An 18267-nucleotide genomic window follows, 5' to 3' on the forward strand; every position below is an offset into this window, starting at 1 on the left:
TATGTTTTGCTCATAGTTCTGCCTCATAGGAAAATGCACAGATCAAGAATGATATACAAGTCACCAAAAATACCTTGTGTCTTTCTGGGGGGATTTTTGTTTTTCTATGGAAGGTATAGATGAGACAAAACAAGAGCTTTGCTTCAAGCTTTATGTTCCCTCAGGAACATACTCCTGCAATGCCAAAAATGTTTTTTTATAGTTATTTCTTTTTTTATTATTAAAAACATAAACATAAAACACAAAAACTTGACTACATCAGAACTCTTCTTATCATAGTTAATAATTAATTATTGCCCTTTCAATAGTGTCAGACAATACATTGAACATAAACACTTCCCACGTTGCTTTAAACCCTTGTCTCAACTCTGTACAGTATACCTTCACACATTGCTCTTTTTCCTTTTTTTCTACGAAGATTTATACCTCGAGGGTACAAAAACATTTTTTAAAAGTGTTTATTGAATTGCAGCATGGCTGTTCCCCCAACACCAAAGTTTTATTCTCTGCCTCACATCCATTATCCAAGGGTGAGATGTTGTGCGGCTGGATCAGGGCCATCCATGTGTTACAAGGCTGATCATTTTAGCAGTAGCATATCTGTTAATCCCCACTCTACTTTTTCAATCTCTCTCTACCTTGATCTGTATGATAAACTATATAATATAGAGATCTTTCTTATCAATAAGGCTGACATTTCCAAATAACCCAGAGGACTCAGAGAAGGAATTAAATATGTGGCTGAGAAGTATCAGATAGCATATAGCATCGTATGAATGTTGTAAAAATAAAGTATTAAAGTTTTCACCTCAAGCTTTTCCCCTTCTGGTGTTTAAATGTGAATGAAACAAGATCCTTCACTGTAGGGGTGGAGGGTGGAGTCCCTCCTACATCTGTTAAGTTTCTGACAGATGCTAGAGTGGGACAGGAATGAAATTGAGTATTGGCAGAATAATTTGGCAAGCAACGGGAAGCATTTATGTACAAAAGAGGTAAGCAGAGCATGTGACATTTAGTGACCTTCTGTTTGAAAGTGTAGGGCTGAGTCAGAAAACATAAAAATGTGTATTTCAACCTATTTTATTCCACCTCCATAGCTAGAAAGAATATCTTAACTGATGTTGCACGCACCTTGATTGAAATGTAAAGAGCACTGATTGTTCTCAATGCCCTCACTTTCCACTTCTTTTCTTACCTTGGGCTTCTTTCTTTCTGTTGTCAATCTTCTTTTCTCCATCTTCCGCATCCCTGCAAGGTGACAGACATGATGCAGAAAGCCCTGTTTGACTTCCTGAAGCACAGGTTTGATGGGAGGTGAGGAATACGCTTCTTTTTGATGTCCCTCCCCCATCCCACTTTCCTTTCTGTATTAATGATTCTATCCCGGAACATCTCTCTGAATGGACTGCAGTGTTTGTACCAGTCAGTGATATAGTACAGGAGTGAGTGGAAATAAGAGCAGGACCTAATGGTAAATATGGGGTGATTTGCAGTAGATTGGCAAGGGTTTCTGGTTCCTAGTTGTCCAATAATGTCTGTGACTCACAAACTCATCCCTTTAGGTTGCAAATGGAAATTTGTAGGGAAGCCAACAGAAATCTTTTGCTTGGAAAGACTTGTAAATTGAATTTTTGTATTAATCAAAAGCTCCTGGGCTCAGACCTTGCTCAGAGTCACCTATTCCTTAATTCTTAGCATATACCCACCTGCCTCAATTTCTATTTTGTAAATGGCCCCTGTTGCTGTACCTCAGCACCAAAGTAAATCCAGCAAGCCTCAGTTCTGTCCATATTCGGTGTAATGGTAAATGCAGAACATCACAACAATGCTAAGAAGTAGATGAAAGCCTCCACTGATAACATTTCATCTATAGAAGAGTTTAACTGCTACCCTTTGTACTATTAAGTGAGGTATGCTCCACTAATGTATGGCACTGAACTTTAATGAAAGATCCCCAGTGAGATGAAATGCAGTCTTTGGCGGGGTACAGACCGCCGCTTTGCAGCGGTCTGGCGCCGCCGCCAGAAGGTCCGCGGGGGAGCCGGAGCCTTCAGACGGCCCGACTCCCGCGCGGACCGAAAAAAGAAGCTCCAAAATGGAGCTTCTTTTTGCGTCGCGTTTGCGACGTAGCGAGGCGCCAGGGGCGCGCTCGCTACGTCAGCAGCGGCGCGACGCGTCTGGACGCTGTGCGTCCGATACGCAAAGATGGCGGCGCCCATGTAGAAAGGGCGCCGCCATCTTGTACGCATTGACTACGTATTAGGGTTAGGGGGGTGCGGAAGCACCGCCCCTTCCTAACCCTAATACGTATTCAATACGTATTTTTTGGCGGTTTGTAACCCGCCTTTGGCTTTTAATTAAAAACACAATCTTTCAAAGAAATCTTGCCATTTATAAAACCATAGTATGAAAGAGGTATTACTTCACTTATTTATAAACAAACCAGCAAACAAACATTCCACCAAAGAAAAGGAAAGAAGTATGGAAACCTTGTTATCACTTTGTTCATTTGCCCCCAAGCAATGAGGTTCCTTGGTTATCTTGGTTCTTATCTCATTGCCCCTCCACTGCAGCATTGTTCCTAGAAAAGCCCCAGAGGTGTGGTCCCTTGCATTACCCCTTCCCTACTCTTTCAATACTGGTCTCTAGCTGCCAATATATTCTATCAGTTAACATTGAAATGAAACCATCTAAGTTATTTTTGTACTGTAACTTGCTGCATTACTTTGAATAGCTGCAGGGATCTAACAACAGAATTGAATTTTTAGCTGTGATGAATCAAAGCTGAAAGTGGACATAGATGGAACCTAGTTATTTTTTCCTTGAGAAATACTCAAAGTCTGACTCAGAGGAATCATTGTCATACAACACATAATCAAAGGTCTGAAAAATGACTTTTTATATGTATGTTCACTTTCTGTGCTGCAGGTTGCTATTAAAAACTATGGAATAAATATCTGCCAAAATAATAGTTGTCATGAAGTTAATTATTCCCGTCCATACATCTTAATGCTGTTATGCTGTATGCAGGTGATAATACTATAGGTCTTTGCCTGGGACATTGGAGAGACACTGTCAATCAGATTAAATATTGGACTAGATTGGGGTGGGAATTGTATGGTCCTCCAGATGCTTTTGGATAGCATGTCTCAGCAGAGTCAGTCAGGATAGCCGTGGTGAGGCATGCTGGCAATTTCAGTTCAGCATTTGGAAGGCCACATGATTCCCAGTTCTGGAGTAGATGGCAAATAGTCAGACTTGATATAAGGCAGCTTCCTGTGTGAGAAGCTGGTGTTTTTTATCTTGCCACTAATTTCACATTGCTTTTGGACCTGCCAACCAGTGTGTCTTTCATGCTGTTCTTGGTGGCATTTGAAATTGTGCAAAATAAATGTTCAAAACAGAGACTGTGTCACTAAAGTCACAGGGATAATGGACTAGTAGAGAATTCTGTGTACTATCCCCAGTTGTACTGTGGTTGCAGAAGTGGTTGGATAGAAGAGGCCAGCCCAAGAAGATGCAACAGTGTGGAACAGAGGTGCATGAGGGAAATGGACATCCCACACAGCAATAAGGCTTTTAGCAGGAATGTTGCCTCATTGTGTGGTCTGGTATCTGGCTTCCTTACTTAACTAATCACTACTCTGACCTTTGGCCATGGAAGATTCAGCAATGTAGATATATGGAAATTTGTTTCTGGGTTTACTAGCCTAGGAACTCCTGGTTCTTGTGGAATTGCTTGCTCTTTTTGTAAGAAGGGTGATTTTCATGCCCTGATACTTCCACACTTAATGTAGGTTTGATCTTGCTCCATTGCTCTAACTGCTGGTCTGCAAATCAGCACTTTTTTCCAGACACATCATCTGTTTTTTATTTGCTGTTTACGCAAGTGTTCTCTTTTCTAAATATTCATTTTTGCTAGATAGCTCAGTGTTCTGACTAGTTAGGTGATTTTTAAAAAATGTATTAAAATGTCAATAAATAACAATGATGGAAGGAAGTCACCTGTCTAAGAAGATAGAAAATGATAAATCAGTATATTAATTAAAAACAGTTTAAAACAAACCTTACCTGTAAGTATAATTTCTAAACATCATACAAAACCTATTTCCATAAAATGTGATACTATGAAAGGGGGGGGGGGGAAATAAAAGCTTTTGCAAGTGGGCCTTAGCATATACAATAATGGGAAGCCACTTTTCAGCAAAGCCTTAGGGTTTTGTTTTTTTTCATATTCTCCTCAGTTTTTTTCATCAGACAAATATTCCATACTCATCTCCACTGAGAGAGTCCCTGTTTTCTAATTCTTAGCCATTTCCAGTCTTATGATAGTGAGAAAGAAAGCTATTAACCCCTCATATTTCAGCCCTTTATTCCCAGACATAAAGATGGTAACTAAAAGAAGACTAGGTTGGGTAAAAAAGAAGAAGGAAGTTGTTGTCCTTTGGAAGAGAGGCACATACAGTATCTTATCCTCTGTATGTATCTAGCTTTGAGTAGATTGCCAGAATCAAAGATGTGATGAAATCTTTATCTCGTTCCCTTCTTTCTCTCTGAGTAGTATATGGTGATAAAAAGATGAGTCAGCAAAGCTTTATTAATGTCCATGAAAATGACAACATCCAAAATCTACACAATAGTGATACCTTCATGGGTCAACCAAATGGAAAAAATACATGTTGCAAGCTTCACTGGCTTCTTCATTAGGCAAAGGTGATAGCTTGAGTTCATATATCCTCTCAGTTCTGAATGGGATCAAGTAGAATAAGTTATTTCTAAAGAAAATAAAAGATGTTTTAATACCTATGAACCCACTGCAAAGTCTGGTCCCAACTGTGATCCCATTAGTTGTTTGACTATGAAGCAGTTCCCAGTGGCCTTTCTTTTTCAGTACCCCTATTAAAAGTGCTTCTGCTGTGCTCAATCTCCCCTCCTCTTACATTTACTCAGGAGCAGCAACAATAGTTGGGACTCAAGGGGTTGGGGAGGCTTTAAATGTTGCATGAAGAGCTAATGAACAGTTCCTTGTACAATGTCCAAAACCAAACATATGCATGCATCACCCTGAGTTAAGCACGCATATGTCACCAACAGGATTACAGCCAAAGTTTAAAAGAATTGGCAATCAGGATGAGACAGCCATATGTGTAACCATGGCTTAGTGAGGGAAAGGGTACTGCTTCAGCAGCCATAGTAGGAAGGGAGCCTGAGCTGCATCATGACAGCCACCCTACCTCCAACCTGCAGCTGTCACTCAACTGTGGCAACCAGAAAGTGAGTTACATACCTCTGCTTGCCTCTGTCAATGTGTGTGCCTGTTATTAACATTTCATATACAACCGTGTGTGTGTTGGGGGGGGGCCTCACATTTAAGAATTAGAGCACCACTTCCTCGGGTGCGTAGTGCTGGGAAAAGGAACATTAATTCTTGCATTTACTTGGAAAACAATGGAGAAGACACTGTTGGGAAACCATAACCCTTCAGATATTATTATCAAACTGCAAAGGCATTCTTGTTATATTTGATGTAGTTATAGAACTGGATGTGAAACTCAAAATAAACCTAATTGCAGTCTGGCACTTGAGAACCTATTAGGAATAGAGAAAATTTAAACAGTGTGCAGAATATAATGCTGAGTGCAGCCAGTATGTGTTTAGTAGTGAGGAATAAAACTGTAGTTTGAAAAGACTGTGCCCAGAAAATAAAAACTGACCTTGATTTGCTTCAAAATACTGTACATCCAAACACTGAATATACAGCCAGCCAAGCAAACAGAAAACATATACTTCCCCCTGAAGCCAAGATGCACTGTAATTGATGTGTGCTCAGCTGTAACCATTTTAGAAGGGTCTTATTCTATATATACTAATAACAAATTCAGACTTCATGTGGCTGTTTATGTCACCAAAGCTACACCATCTTCCACAAGAGGGACATATCAGCGGGCTTGGAGAAACTCCAACTTTGAAGAAATAAACTTTTTAAATAAATAAATGAAATTAAAAACACCCCAGTGTGGACTTAACCTGCTCATTGGGCAGAAAATGCCAACTAACTATGGAGGAGAAGGAATGAGGTGAATGGAACAGAATGGCCTGGAAGAGGGCATGGCTGCAGTCTTGAAGTGAAAGCATTCTGTTCTACAGATTTTTGTTGCTTCATTTGTATATGTAAATATTTATGTGCTACCTCCCCTTTTATTTAGAACAATGGCACTAAAATGCTGTCAAATTTGTAAAGAGAATGTTCAGATTTTAAAAAGCATATTTTCAAAATTGGTATATCTAATTGTTAACATTACTAGAACAGACTTATTAAATCAATGGGATAAGCCAATACTTATATAAATTGGCTTGATAAACTGATACATAAATTTCATTAATTCAATGGGTGTACTGTACTCTGGTTCTAACAATGGCATGTAGCCCTTAGCAATAGCAATAGCAAGTACATTTCTATACCACTTATCAGTGCACTTAAGCACTCGCTAAGCCGTTTACAATGTGTGTAAGCTAACTGCTTCCAACAAGCTGGGTATTCATTTTAGTGACCTCAGAAGGACGCCAAGTCGTCCCTGAGCTCCTGGCTGGTACTGAACTCACAACCTTGTGGTTTATGAGTGAATGGCTACAGTACAGGCATTTAACCACTGTGCCACCAGGGCTACTTAGACTAAATTTCTTCATGAGAAATCTGTACATTAATAGATATGCTATGGTAGGGTGCCCCTCTCTTTAAAATATTATCTCAACTGTGAATTCACATAGTATGCATACATAAGACACTTCTACTTTATTTCAGACTCTTCCTTTACTCTAATGTGGGGTTGAGAATAATACATTCCTTATACAGTTGTAAGGACCTCTTAAAAGAATGTATGTGATGTCCTCTGAGCACTTGGATATCTGCTATATCATCTTATGGAACCCAAGAAATCTAACAGAGGAGTCATACTTAGAAAAGTCTCTGGCTCTAGATGATGGCTCCCTTCTGGTATCAGGGCAGCCAATGGCAGATACAGCTGATGAGGAGCTTCAGGAAGATGCCTCCCTCCATTTGAATTGAAGTTCTCTGAGAAGAAAAAGCTATTCTTTGCAAAGCATCAACAAGGAAAGCAAAAGAATCAATACCTCTTGCAGAGGCTTAAATGAGAAACACTGAGCAATGAAACACCTACCATCTCAAGGGCAGGCAACTACGAATCTCCTATCAGATGGCGAGAGTTCTTATTATACTCAAGGATTAATTCTTCCTGTATGCTTGGATTTATTTGGATTCTTGACCCCTGAAATTGCTTAATCGATATATATTTTTCTCTCTACTTTTGGCTTTGATTTTCATGAAATTGCTGTTTTCTTGGTTGAGCCTTTGCTACTCCATTCCCTTAATCTCTGATCCAAAACACACTGCAGAAATAATCCACTTTGACAGCCTTCTCTGTCAGAGAGCTCTGGCGCCACAATAAACTACAGTTCCTAGGATTCCCTAGCACTGAGCCAGGGCAGTTAAGGCAGTCTCAAACTGGATTATTTCTGCAGTGTCTTTTGGACCTATCATGGCCTTCCTAGATTGTATGATCTGATCTGGCTTGACTTCTGTAACTGTTTCCCCATATTATAGTCTGTATTTCCTGTCACTTGCTCCCTGTAAGATAGGACAAATGGAAATAATATGTGCTCTTTTCTTCAGAAGCCTGGAGAACAAAATTTGGTACTGTCCTGGTCACACCTTAATTTTGAGATAACAAGTCTATTATATTTGAAGAACACTAGAGCCAGCATGGTGCAGTTGTTTGAGCATTGGACTATAACTCTGGAGTTTAGGGTGTTAATTCCCTACTAGACTATAGAAACTCACTGGGTGATCTTGGGTGAATCACACTTTCTCTGGCCCAGAAAACCCTGTGATAGCTTCACCTTAGAAACGACTTGAAGGCACACAACAATAACAACAACAACAGCAATAAAGTCTTGGCTACCAATGGAGAATTAGTGGTTCTATCAATGGAGATATGATGAAGGACAGCTCCAGCCCAGCTACATGGTAATAGGTTAGCATTGGTGGCAGTCTGACCCTTTGTGTTACCTTATTCAAATGCCAGTCAAATGAGATTATACTAGCAGAGTCACTTGTGCAGAGTACCTGGAAGAGAGAGTGTCTGGAAAGCCCTGTGTCCAAGAGAGGCTATTTTAGCCTCTTTGCTCAGTAGCAGATCAGGGAAAAGAGACCTTCCTATATAATAATCTTATTTCCCTGCAGCTTGTTGCATGACTTTCAAGGCAAACATTTATGTTAAATGTGGAACACAGAGCAGGTGTTCTGTCACTGCTGCTGTCAGATGTCTTTCAGTACAGCATATGACTATGGTAACTGGACGTCATTGTTTTCTTATAGGAAACCATGGCAACTGTCAATGGCAAGTCAAGGGTTGCTATGAATAAATCCTTTGTAGAGTATATTTTTGTATCATATGTGGAAGATACTGTGGCGCATCAAAAACCAAAAAGTATCAGCTATAACTTTTAGGCACAAAAGAAGAAGTGAGACACCATCCCAAGTGCATCTGAATTCATCTTTCTCTTCTACAGAATAGTGCTTCTGACAAACTGAGGACCCTCATGCTCCCAAGTATTTCCCCACATGAGTAGTATTGGACTGCTAAAAACAACAACACAACACCCTGAAACTTGGAACATGATCACAGTTCACAGGAGAGGAAAGCTTTTGAGGTGCTATGGCTGAGCCAACACAAGAAGCATAAATGGTGTGTGTGGGGGGGGGGGGGGTAATGAAGCAGCTGGGTTCTGAAAACATGAAGCAGTTTTGGTCCTGCTAAAACTCTTCTGCAGTATTGGCCTACAATGGAATGCTAACACAATTAGAGACAAGTCACGGCAAACCTCAGGCTTGAGCACTCTTTCTCACCTTCCTCATTTGCAAAGAACAGATCAGTCACTCTTGAGGAAGATTTTGGTTGCTTGGAATGAGGGAAATTTCTGATGCTGGCAACTCAAAGGTTGCAACAGAATGCACAACAGTAACAAAGAACATGTGAAACTACTGATTTGATAGTGTCCTTACTATATTGGTCTATGGACCGGCGTCTCAAGCCAAGAAATTTAGAATCTAAAAATTTAGATGGATCTTATTTCTGATTATTTTAATAGAATATACAGGCAAGTAATGGTGTCTAGGATTACACAGAGTAGATACATTGTGGAAGAATAAAAAACAATACAGTATTTCTGGTTTGCTGCTAATCTTGTCTGCTGGTGTCACAGGCTGACTATTGTTTTTGATTAATAGAAGGCTATTGGTTTTCTTCTTTTTCTTCCATACAGATTTCTTGTCACAGAAGTTGTTAATAGGCATTTTGCTACACTTGTTTGCCACAAAAATGCATTAATTGATAAACTTCCATGGTTCCTTTAAATAGCAATGATGTAAGTGGTGATCCAGCACACATTTTCACACAAAAGTCCTGACTGAGGTTCTTGTGCTCTATTCCTATGTTTTTCTTACAGGATATCAATAACTAGAGTGACAGCTGACATTTCCCTTGCTAAGAGGTCTGTTCTAAATAATCCAAGCAAGAGGGCAATAATTGAGCGGTCAAACACCAGGTCCAGTTTAGGTAAGAGATTAAATCCTTTCAAGATCTTTCTTTCATTGTGGACTTCAAGGGGAAATGTGTGATATTTCTAGGCCCACTTAGTTTCATCAGAGGAGCTATGACATATGTCCCAAGTAAATTCTTGTATGCTGATGGTTGATGACTGTCAACTTGAGACACAAAGGCATGGATTTGCCCTAAGATCTCAAAATTATCTCTGCCTCAGGGTTCTCCTTTATAGATCTCTCACCCAATATTTCCCTAAGACTGTCAGTATATTATCTTGTCTTGTTTTCCCCTCCTCTGAACAAAACATGTTTCTGTGTTCCTCCTGCAAGAATCTCCACAGGATATCTTGGTGTGCAAGAGGCAGGCCCTTCTCATTCTTCGTGTTGCCAAGGATGAGAAAACATGGATTTTCTCCCTAATGGAAGTTGATGATTGTACAATGAGGCCTAAAACTGCCTATGGGACTTTAACTAATAATAATAATAATAATAATAATAATAATAATAATAATAATAATATAGTTTATTTGTAACCCACTTTTCCAAAACTTTGATCAAAGCGGCGAACAGTCATCTATAAAAACATTCCAATAAAATCAACTAAAAACAGCATTAAAAACAACATAGTAATACTAACGACAAAAGGGCCAGATGGAAGGGGAAATCAATATATACAGTCCGGGGTCATCAATGAAAAGGGTTAAGAGAAGATTTTCATGGTGGGAAGGCTTGGGAGAAAAAATACATCTTCAGATTCTTTTTTAAAAGAGCTAAGGATGTGGTGGAGCAAAGCTCATCTGGGAGACTGTTCCAAGATCTTGGGGCCAAGATAGAGAATGCCCTCTGTGAGGTCCTCGCATAGCGTGTCACTGGGACCTCCAACAATTTCATCCCTGTTGATCTGAGTGTGCGGGGCGGATTATATGGGGAGAGGCGGTCCTCCAAATACCCTGGGCCCAAGCCATTTAGGGCTTTATAGGTCATTATCAACATCTTGTATTGAGCCCGGAAACGAATAGGCAGCCAATGAAGATCTTTCAAGATGGGTGTTATATGGTCAGACCTGGAACAACCAGCGACCAGTCTCGCTGCCATATTCTGCACTAACTGTAGCTTCCGGGTTTGGTACAAGGGTTGCCCCATGTAGAGCGCATTACAGAAATCCAATCGAGAGGTTACCAGAGCATGTACTACAGTTTCAAGGTCTCTCCGGACCAGGTAGGGACGCAGCTGGTGTATCAGCCGAAGCTGATAACAAGCGCTCCTGACCATCGCATCCACCTGAGATGTCAGCTGTAGCGACAAGTCCAGGAGCACTCCCAAGCTGTGGACCGAGTCCTTCAAGGGGAGCGTGACTGAATGGCAAATCTCACCACGCAGACCCGGGGAACCTATCGCCAGTACTTCCATTTTCTCTGGATTCACACTGAGTTTGTTTTCCCTCATCCAGCCCATTACTGACTCCAAGCAGGCATTTAGAGGAGAGATGCCATCCCTAGTTACTGCATCAGTCGGGGACACAGAGAAACATATTTGGGTGTCATCAGCGTACTGATAACACCGCACTCTGTGTCTCTGGATGATCTCTCCCAGCGGTTCTATGGTGCACCACAAGCCTTGTCTAAATTGCCTACCATTTTTAAAAAATTATCTGAAGTCATATATATGGGGATAAGAACATATTGTTGACTATCTTGTGTCAGTAAACAATCTTCCATACTTATTATGTAAGCATTAGTGCATAATGAGAATCAGCACGAGAAACTACAAAACAAACTGGACATGATACAGATTGAATCTCCCTTATCTGAAATACTTCAGACCAGAAGTGTTTTGGATTTTGGAGTTTTTTGGATTTTGGAATATTTGCATATACATAATGAGATATCTTACCCTGAAGGTAATTTTATACACAATATTTTTTAATAATTTTGTTCGTGAAACAAAGTTTGTGTACACTGAACCATCAGAAAGCTAAGGTGTCACTATCTCAGCCACCCATGTGGACAATTTTGGAATTTGGAATATTTTGGGTTTGGAATCATAGAGTTGGAAGAGACATGCAGGGTCTTTTTGTATAATGGTAAGACACTGCAGATTTTGAATGTACAGTGTAACGATTCTGGTTTATTCTAGGATATCACGATCATAATCTCTGGCTTTTCCTTTTGCAGCGGAAGTGCAAAGTGAGATAGAACGAATTTTTGAATTGGCACGATCCTTACAACTGGTTGTTCTAGATGCAGATACAATCAATCATCCAGCACAACTTATTAAGACATCCTTAGCTCCAATTATTGTCCATGTTAAAGTATCATCTCCAAAGGTAATATCTGTCTGTCTCTATCTTTCTGATTCTAAGTACAAGTAATCAAGAGTCCCTACTAGAGGAGTACTCTTATCATTTGTACTCTCTATGTGATCTAGGATCTAGTTTTCTGGTCCTGACCAGGAATAAGGCAGAATAATCTCAGAGTAAAGGCATTAATAAAGAGCGGAGATGCTTTCATGTTCTAGACTTCTCTCAGAAAGCTGGTGAGGAAGTTCTAAAGGTGGGTGCTAGCTCCAACTTCCTGTTATTGTGGTTTCTTCCAGTATAGCCTTCTGTCTCTGCTCATCTCTAGCCTTGTCTGGTTTCTAACACCATACTGTGAAATAGGATTCTCTATGTGGGAATACTAGATGATTTACAAGTAGGCAATATTTCCCACCAGTTCATATCAAGTTAAGCTTTAAACTTGCTCTTATAGGATAGTAAAGGGAATGTACAGTGGCCCCTTGTTATACGCTGGGGTTTGGTTCCAAGATCCCCCGTGTATAACAAAATCCGTGTATGCTCAAGTCCCATTAAATGTAATGGCATAGCAAAATGGTGTCCCTTATAAAAAAAGGAAAATCAAGGTAACTTTATACTTTTTTGGAACATTTTCAAACTGTGTATGCTTGAATCCGTGTATAAAAAATCCATGTATAAGAAGGGCCGACTGTATTATGAACTGATAATTTCTACACCTAATTTTCCTTAGTTAATGAATTCGAGGTATTATTTGTAGGCAAGCTGTTATTTCTCAGCTTCAGATAGAAAACATGTATTTTTATACACACACACACACACACACACACACACACACAGAGCAGTTAACAAGAATTGATTCCAAAATATAGTGATTTCCTGACTACTGTTGCAGTATGTTTGTTGTAACACAGTAATTTTCTTGATTTAAACTCGTAATATGAAAAAATACTTCACAGTAGGATGTAAATCATATTCACTGATTTTATCATCCTTGACAAGAAAGATGTTTCAACATGGTTAACCCTGTAGGATTTTTCACATTTTGCTAAAATCATATTTAACAGCTGAGGAGAGGGATTTGTGAAAAAAGCCAAGCTACAAATTAAATTTTTACTTCCTTATCCCCAAATGCTAAAAATTATTGAAAACTCTCAATATTTCACAGCAGGAGAAAAATGTATAAAATAACAGAGGTTTCTGCATGGATGCAAGGATGAGGTTGTTCTGTGAATTGCTGCTACTTTTTTATTTTATTTTTTAAACAGCAACTATGGGCAGGCAGGGAGGGAACAGCATAGATCAAGGTCAAGTCACAGGGAGTGTAACTTGTTGCCACTGCCCCTTCTCTGAAATCTTGTCTTCCCACAAAAGTGTTTGTTCCCCATGAAACAGAAAACCTACATACTTAAGCTTATTAAAAGACATTGCCATATTAGTCCGAAATATCAGCATGCAAAGAGATCTTGTAGTGCATTTGAGACTAATTGAAAGAAATAAGCTGGTAGCATGAGCTTTTGTAGACTTAAGCCTACTTCCTTAGATGCATAACTAAGCTTATGGCTGTGATTCAGTACAGTTACTTGAAAGTAAGTCCCACTGAACTCAGTTAAGATTCTGACATGATACACTAAGGAGTGGATTATTGGTCCTTACTTTGTTCTTCTCTCTGTTGTTGTTGTTGTTGTTGTTGTTGTTGTATGCCTTTAAGTCATTATGGCAGCCCTAAAAACTTGGGGGAGAGAAGATGTTTAGATAGGGACTCAGCTTTGAGGTAAATGCTCAGATCCTTCCACGTCTCTGCAGTCTGATCCAAATCCATTTGTCTCACTCTCATACCACAGCTGTAATTTTTTTTAAAAAAAAGTCAGGACTTTCAGTTGTGAAACTCCAATCTGATGTATAGTTATTGAATCAGACAACAGTTTTACTCGACTAAATCTGTCATCTTGAAAGTGTTTGGTTTAATTTCAACACATTGTTTGCATATTTATTGGTACTTAACCTGCCTTGATGTTATCAAACATTCCTCTGGTTTAATCATTGTGCCAGGTACCTGTTCTGCTGTAACAAAAGAATTGGTACTTCAAAGATGGTGGCCTAACAAGGGGAGGAATGTTATGACAACTAAGAAAGTTCATTTTCTTGCTCTCTTTCCTCCCCTGGGTTGAGGGGATGCCTTGACAATGGAATGAAATTATAGCATGTTGAAAAGTACTGCAGAACATCCAATTCTGCCCACCTTTCAAATGCTAATTTTGAACTCACGTAAGAAACCTATAATGAGCTAATCAAAATCTGTAAGTGTTTAAAATGTACCCTTAACAGAGAGAGAGGAGAAGGAGAAAAATATGCATTGAATGTTTTTTAAATGAGATTTTAAAAGTATGATTCCAAAGAAAAGAAACAGAAAAAAGAGGGAAAAGGAAAGATAAAAGGGAACTACATAGGAAATTGAAAATAAAACAATCGCCCACAGATTGGAAATGCTCAATATATATTCCAGTCCTCAAGAAAGAGGACACCAGAGATTGCAGTAACTACAGGACCATTGCATTAATCTTCCATGCAAGCAAACTTGATGCTCAAAATTCTACCACAAAGACTTACTTTTACCATATTTGAAGCAAAAAAAGGCAAGATGTTTATGCTGGATTCAGGAAAGGAAGAGCCACTAGGGATTATATTTCAAACACACATTGGATAATAGTGCAACTAAAGAATTTCAAAGAAAAAGACCCTGTGCTTTATAGATTAAAAACTATGGCTTGCTCTTAAAGACTTAACTTTCCTAGACCATCATAATAAGGCTTGAACTGCCTCTAGAAGCCAAGATGACTAAACTGAGACTGTTGTACTTTAGACACATCATGAGAAAGGCATGACTCACTAGAAAAGATAATAATGCTTGGTAGGATAGAAGGCAGTAGCAAAAGTGGAAGACTGCCTTCCAGATGGATAGGGTCAATCAAAGCAACAGCTATGAGTCTGCAAGACCTGAGAAGATTGGTTGATGACTGGTTTTATTCCACAGAGGCAGTGCTTAGGATTTTAAAAAGATATAAAAGCAAGAGTGGCAACAGATTGCTGCTGTGCTGCTCAGCCTCCTGTCCTTAAAAAGAAGGTGAATACCTACCTTATGAATTTATTAGCTGAGTTGAATTTTCAAACTTAAATATGGTAACAAGCAGATGGCTAAAATCTCAAAAGGGGGAAAACACCGCAGACAACAGTGGGATGAAGATTTAAGTGAGGTACAAAACTGAAAAAGTCAAATGTTCCTAATATAAAAGGTAAAGCGAAAGAATTGTTGAGAACAAACATGGTATAGACCTCTAAAATTCTTATTAATTTTATTCTGGGTAAATTACATTTTAATATGAGGTCTACAGATTTTAGGGAAGAGCAAACATAATAGATGTCTAGCTGAATACCAAACCTGTGAACTTCAGAAATCAACAGCATTTCTGCAGTATGTCAAGCTTTCCAAGTAGATAGTATGCAAAATCTGTAATATATCCAAAATACAATTAGAACAATTCTCAGTGAAGTCAATTTCATTTTTTAAAATAATCTACAAAAATACAAATTATCTGAGGATATCAGATAATTTCAAGCTTCTATACAAGGAGACAGAATATAAGACTTCTGGAAAGCCCAAAAAGGTCTTACAATGTCCAGTCAAAAATAAACAAACTAATGTTACTGGTAGAATGAAAGACTCTGTAAAAGTACTTGAAACTGTATATAAACCCACTGCAGAGAAAAGCTTTCCACAGATTTGGGAGCAGTTTAGAATGTGCGAAAGAGATTACAAATCAAGATGGAGACATGATGCTTCGCACATTAACTTTAAGATCCTTGTCATCATACTGAGATCTCTTAGAAAGCCACATTGAATGCACTGTAATAACAAATTTTATACTTAACAATGACAAGAGCAGAAGTTTCTCTTCCATCTTTTGTCCTTTTCTTTTCTTTTGAGTATTACTTTTTAAAAAGTTCATCTTTCAATATATATGTATAAAATAAAATCCAAGGGACAATCAGATTTCAGCCTAATTTTGACTCATACACAAACTCATCTAAAACCTGGTGGCGCAGTGGGTAAATGCCTGTACTGCAGCCATTCACTCGAAACCACAAGGTTGCGAGTTCAAGACCAGCAAAAGGGCCCAAGCTCAACTCAGGCTTGCATCCTTCCGAGGTCGCTAAAATGAGTACCCAGACTGTTGGGGGGCAAATTAGCTTACTTGCTAATTAGCTTACTTGCTGTTCACCGCTATGATCTTTGGAATAGCGGTATATAAATAAAACAATTATTATTATTATTATTATTATTAAAACGTTTCACTCATCTTTGAGCTTTCCGCTGTATTATTTTTAGTACCTGGAAGAGTATTCTTTGTTCTCCATAAAACTCTTTACTTTTCATTTAAGATAAGCACTTACACCATCCTTTTGTCACTACAACTTTTACCTTATGCAATATCTTGCTTGCCCTTCATCAGGCTGCTGTGTTCCACTGTGGTGTTCTGTCTAGCACTTGAAGTATTTATCTTGGTAAAAATTAAAATTCCGTATCAGTAAATGTAAGCACAGCTCTAGCCAAGCCTTTGTCAAAGTCCAGTGTCACTAGTGTAAAGTTCCCAAGGACAGAGGTCTTGGAATGCTTACTTTGACTTCTAATGAGCATAATAGAGCAATAACATTGAGAACTTGATTTCAGGAAGATGCCAGAGATGGGATACAGATTAGGCTCATGCAGGGGGGGGGGGGGAAAGCAAACAGAAGGGGAATTAATTGTCCTCTCTTTCCTATAACAGCCCTTCTAACTGCCTAAAATGCTATACCCAGTGTCAAGAGAACTTTCTGAATAGGATGGGGTGCAGTATGAAGGAGAATCCCTGAATCCCTGATCCAAATCCATACTGAATAATAGCTAACTGGCACACTAAGGGCCCATACAGACAGGCCAAAATAAAGCTGCTTCAGGTCACTTGGGAGGTATGCTGTTTAAATGATGCATGCATCCTATGAGTCTGGAAGCTGTGCCAAAGCCTACTTTAGTTTACTCTGCAAAGCATGATCTTCCTCAAGTCTGGAAATAATCTCACCATCATGTTTGCATTCTCCTCCTTTTAGGTCTTGCAGAGACTGATCAAGTCAAGAGGAAAGTCACAAAGCAAACACTTAAATGTCCAGTTGGTTGCAGCAGATAAACTTGCACAGTGTCCACCGGTAAGTGCAAGCCTGGGAAAGATGTTCATTCTGAGCAGAGTGTGTATGTGTGCATTCCTCACATGGATTCATACGTTAGCAGAAGCTGTCATAGTGACATAACACCCCTTTCATGCCAGGGCACTCCCTTTACTGACTGGTCTAAAAATGGTGGTCGTCAAGCATTGAATGTGTCAGAAAATAGGTCAAGTGTCTCACAAAGAGAAGTGCTCATTTTTCCACCTCCTTTTGATGTTTGGAGTGGTGATGCACTAAGATGTTTAAGGTTACAATAATGACAAGGTCTAGAGTTCCTTTCTCCATCACAGCACCAAAGGAATGTGCACTGGGAGAATAAAAGGGCTCTCAGGTTATGAGAGTCCAAGTGTTTTATGTTACTGTCACAGAAAGAAATTTTCCACAGATCTGTATTTGTTGCAGCAAAGGGAAAGAAAAACCCAGCGCCAGCTATCCAAATAATACTCAGTTTTAACTACAATGAAGATAGAAAGTAAGTAAGTGTTAGTTCCGTATCATATACTTGCTCATTATATTGTGCACCTATCAAAATGCTTTAAATAATTTAGTTGTGATCAAACCATTTGCCAGCCACAGATGCTGACGAAACGGCAGGAATAAACCCTTCTAGAACATGGCCACACAGCCCAAAAAACCCACAAAAAAACTATGGATGCCGGCCATGAAAGCCTTTGACTTCACAGTGGAATGTTTTCTACTGATTTTCACATAAATGAAGGGTCCCCTGACCACCATCTCTGGAAGCTGTTTCTGAAGAGTTTTGCTTCAGTTAAACTCAATCCAGTTTGTAGCAAGACACACAGAAAGAAAGAGAGGGAGACAGAAAGACAAACAGACAAATCAATTGAGTCAAAATTGCTGATATCCCTGGATTTCAATTCTGCTGGCTGTGAACTGCCACTTTGCTGTGTTAGAACTGAAAGGCTAGACAAAGTAAATCACTATCCCCACTATATGGGAATAGTTTATAAAATCTCAGTTTTTCATGTATGTTTTTAGATGAGTGTAAACCATCCATGAGAACCAGTATGATCTAGTAGTTTTGAGTGTTGGCCTAGGAATTTGGGGCACCAAGGTTGTTGTTTTATTCATT

The 18267-nt window shown here is 39.2% G+C and overlaps 1 protein-coding gene across 4 annotated transcripts in view; it reads left to right on the forward strand.

Annotated features, from left to right (window-relative positions):
• Positions 1–18267, forward strand: part of CACNB4 (calcium voltage-gated channel auxiliary subunit beta 4) — a 192292-nt gene that overhangs the window by 164981 nt on the left and 9044 nt on the right. For all 4 annotated transcript variants that reach the window (XR_006105022.1, XM_042479251.1, XM_042479273.1 and 1 more), the window contains 4 exons: positions 1256–1314; positions 9526–9635; positions 11797–11948; positions 17061–17156. Coding sequence is in view for 3 of the 4 variants with exons in the window: in XM_042479251.1 (XP_042335185.1) it covers positions 1256–1314; positions 9526–9635; positions 11797–11948; positions 17061–17156 (417 nt within the window). In the remaining variant the exon portion in view is untranslated. The remainder of the gene's footprint in view (positions 1–1255; positions 1315–9525; positions 9636–11796; positions 11949–17060; positions 17157–18267) is intronic.

The sequence above is a fragment of the Sceloporus undulatus genome, chromosome 1 (assembly GCF_019175285.1).
Source record: "Sceloporus undulatus isolate JIND9_A2432 ecotype Alabama chromosome 1, SceUnd_v1.1, whole genome shotgun sequence".
NCBI classification, from domain to species: Eukaryota; Metazoa; Chordata; class Lepidosauria; order Squamata; family Phrynosomatidae; genus Sceloporus; species Sceloporus undulatus.